Genomic DNA, 3,117 nt, shown 5'->3' with positions numbered 1-3,117 from the left:
CCATCTTGGCCCAGGCCTTGGTGATACTGGCCTTGAGAGCTTTGGTACTGCTGTGGCGTTTTTTGTAAGCCTGCCTCTCAATGTGCGCCCAGATGCTGAACTCCAAGGGGTTCAGGTAGGGGGAGGAGGGGGCCAGAAGTCCTTTGGCCAGAATTCCACATTCCCCTTCAACCACTTCTGGGTGTTCTTGGCTGTGTGTGCGGGTGCTCCATCCTGCTGGAAACACACCCTCTTGCCAGGATACTCCTTCCTGATCCATGGGACCACCTTGGTCTTGAGCACCTTGATGTAGTCCTCCGAGGTGAGCCTGTAGCCCTCTCGGAAGAAGACTGGAGGCATGGCTTTACCATCTGAGCCGACAACTCCAAGCATCATGATGCTGGCTGGGTGCTTGGTCATGGACACACATTTCTCAGATCCCACATAACCATTAAGGCTAATGTAGCGATCACCGTAGGTACCGGTCAATACTTTCGGGACACCCGGTATATATCCTTTTAACATAAATAATAATAGGTTGTAGATTTTTATGTCTACAAAATTGGGATTTAAAAATTTTTATCGCGTAAATACAGTTTTTTTGGACAAATAGATCACAAATTCAATTTTTTTGCCTAAAGGACACGAAATACAGGATTGAAACTTAAAAAATCATAATTTACGTAAATTTTTACCTTAGAAAAGACTTATTAAACAATTCTCAATGCTTATTTTCTACTATAATCTATTATAAAAAATATAATATTATTTTATTATAAATATAATATTTAAATAAATAAATAGCAATATGTAATTTTAATACAATTATCAGTTTAGACCATAGTTGGAACTGGGTCGATCATTGTATACTTGATTGTTTCCATTATAAGAACCATCATCAAAACTGTTGGGATTAGCGGCAGCAAAAGCAATTTGAGCAGCTACAGCATCAGCAATCTCAGGAAATGGGATGGGAACATCCTTAGGGAGATGAGGAGCAGAGGGATGATAGCCAGTCTCATCAGCATACCAATCCACAACATAGGTTTGTCCATCAGGACCCACATATTCATAAGATCCCTTCATCACAACGACTTCAGTGTCTCCAATGACCTTTGTTTTCCCTACTGCTTGTTGACGAATCCCATTCTCGGACTCAAAAGAATAGTCAAAGTTGCTTGAGCCATCCAGAGTCCCTGGTGCGTTGTAATTGCTGCTAAGGATCTTGATGTAGGGGCGATTACTTTGAAAGGTGTTGGATCCAGCGTTGTTGTTTGAGTAAGAATTAACAGTAGATCCAATTCCATATGATTTTAAAGGAATATCTCGCTTCTTGACGTCCTCGGCTGGAGCAGCAAGGGCTGAAATGGTATATCCGAGGAGAAGGAGACATAACACCTGAAAGTAAAAATAAGTTTTAAAGTTCGTCGGATATAATCATTGCTTTTGATTCTAATTCGTTTCTAATCTAATTATGTACTTTTGAGTTCATTTTGTTGTACAATGGGGTTTTGTTACTTCTTTGGGGTGTATGTTTTAAGTGATAATGTAATGAGAGGTAACAGGCGTTTATATACATTTTTTGTATGCAAGTAACTAATAATTTCAATTGCCTTATCCTTCAGATGCGTAAGGATACACTATACGCGTAGTCATTATGTATATATAATGATTAGTTGCCTAAATTGTGTAATAAAGGAGAGTTTTAATAATAAGATTAAAAACTTTAAAAAAATATAACTATAGTATTCAAAAATAATTATATCACTTTATAATTGAGTTATTTTGAATAGCAAACCTTATCAGAAAAAAACTAATTTTTAACACAAAAAAACAATAGCGAATTACTTCAGAAGAAAATAGATGTACCATTAATACAAAAGCATGTTGAAATGATTTTTTTCAAAATTGAGTAACGATTATATTTATGTTCTTCGACCTTTAATCCTTCACTTCATTAAACAAATTATTCGTAAAAACACTTGCACTTAAGTAGTTCATATTTTTTTATACAACTCTTGTAATAAATAAGATTGCAAATCCTTTGCATTTTTTAGTTTGTTATTTTTTTGTTGTTGTTGACAACCTGAGCAGTGTTTTGTATTATTTGTGAGGCTGTTATCATAATTCTTTAATTTTTGACCAGAGATCATTTACAAAAGAAGTGATACCACCAATGTGTACATATGTTTAGTAATGACATAGAGCCACATAGAGGACAAGTGTAAGTCTTTGATGGACTCAGAGTGGAATTGAGGATCAACATTGTTATCCTTTTTCTCCTATTTCATTTTTAGATACGAAGGACAATTCATTTATAAGTTATAACTTGTGATGTACATTGTTTGTGTTTTGGCCATGTTAAAAAAACAACAACAACCAAAAGTCAACTTGGGAAATCTTACAATTTGAAATACATTTTGTAGGAGAGCAGTATAAAGGTCATGCCTCTTCATTAAATCAGCTACAATTGGCTGTGACAAGGGGGGAAGGAAATAAACAGGGACATTGGAAAGAACTACTCCTATGTCGGTCTTCAAATCTACTCTGAATCCAACAAGGACTCACACTTATAGCCCCACAATTAAATCCTCAAGGTTACTCTCCGTCTTCAATGAACGCAAATACATTTGGTTACTATATTCTTATATCTCATCTTATTAAGAAATAACCCTGCTAAGCTTTTTTTATATACAAAATAAATCAGACCTAGAGAAGGTATATAATTTACAATTATACCTATTTAAAAAAAAAAAATGAATACATCAAATCTCGCCTCAATTTCATAAGACAAGATGTGTATGGTTTGCAAACATATAACCATGAATTAAACATTTGACCTTTCTTTCTTCACAAATTGGTAAATGAATACCTATTTACTTTAGATTCAGGAGCATTGTCTATGTTTTTCTTATGAAGTAATTGATAGGTGTTTGTGTTGTTTGGTAACCCGGTACTATAGTGGCGCCGGGTTACTGACACATTCAAGCCACCAAGATAATATTTTGATATTGAAACCAGTACTTGCAAAGCTATTAATATATCAATAAATATTGAACAACCAACGAGGTGTTTTTAAAAATAAAATACAAGCTTCGACGTGCGATACGGAATTTTTTTTTACGCAAATGAAGGTGT

At 35.0% G+C, this 3,117-nt stretch overlaps 1 protein-coding gene across 1 annotated transcript; it reads right to left on the bottom strand.

The window, feature by feature from the left end:
- Positions 1-707: 707 nt before the first annotated feature.
- LOC139904710 (uncharacterized) lies at positions 708-2,653 on the bottom strand. Its single transcript, XM_040726149.2, has 2 exons — positions 1,460-2,653; positions 708-1,377 (listed from the first exon to the last, which is right to left on the bottom strand). Exons 1-2 carry the CDS (start codon positions 1,556-1,558, stop codon positions 808-810), a joined length of 669 nt encoding a protein of 222 aa, XP_040582083.2. The 5' UTR covers positions 1,559-2,653; the 3' UTR covers positions 708-807.
- Positions 2,654-3,117: the final 464 nt, after the last annotated feature.

Source organism: Lepeophtheirus salmonis, chromosome Z (genome assembly GCF_016086655.4).
Source record: "Lepeophtheirus salmonis chromosome Z, UVic_Lsal_1.4, whole genome shotgun sequence".
Lineage (NCBI taxonomy): Eukaryota > Metazoa > Arthropoda > Copepoda > Siphonostomatoida > Caligidae > Lepeophtheirus > Lepeophtheirus salmonis.
This window is presented reverse-complemented; position numbering and strand designations above follow the sequence as displayed.

Excerpts from the sequence above, each read along its gene's own strand:
- LOC139904710 (XM_040726149.2), bottom strand. The coding sequence starts at position 1,558 with ATGTATATAAACGCCTGTTACCTCTCATTACATTATCACTTAAAACAT. Across the intron at positions 1,378-1,459 it reads ACAACAAAATGAACTCAAAA|GTGTTATGTCTCCTTCTCCT; the intron begins GTACATAATTAG and ends TTTTACTTTCAG.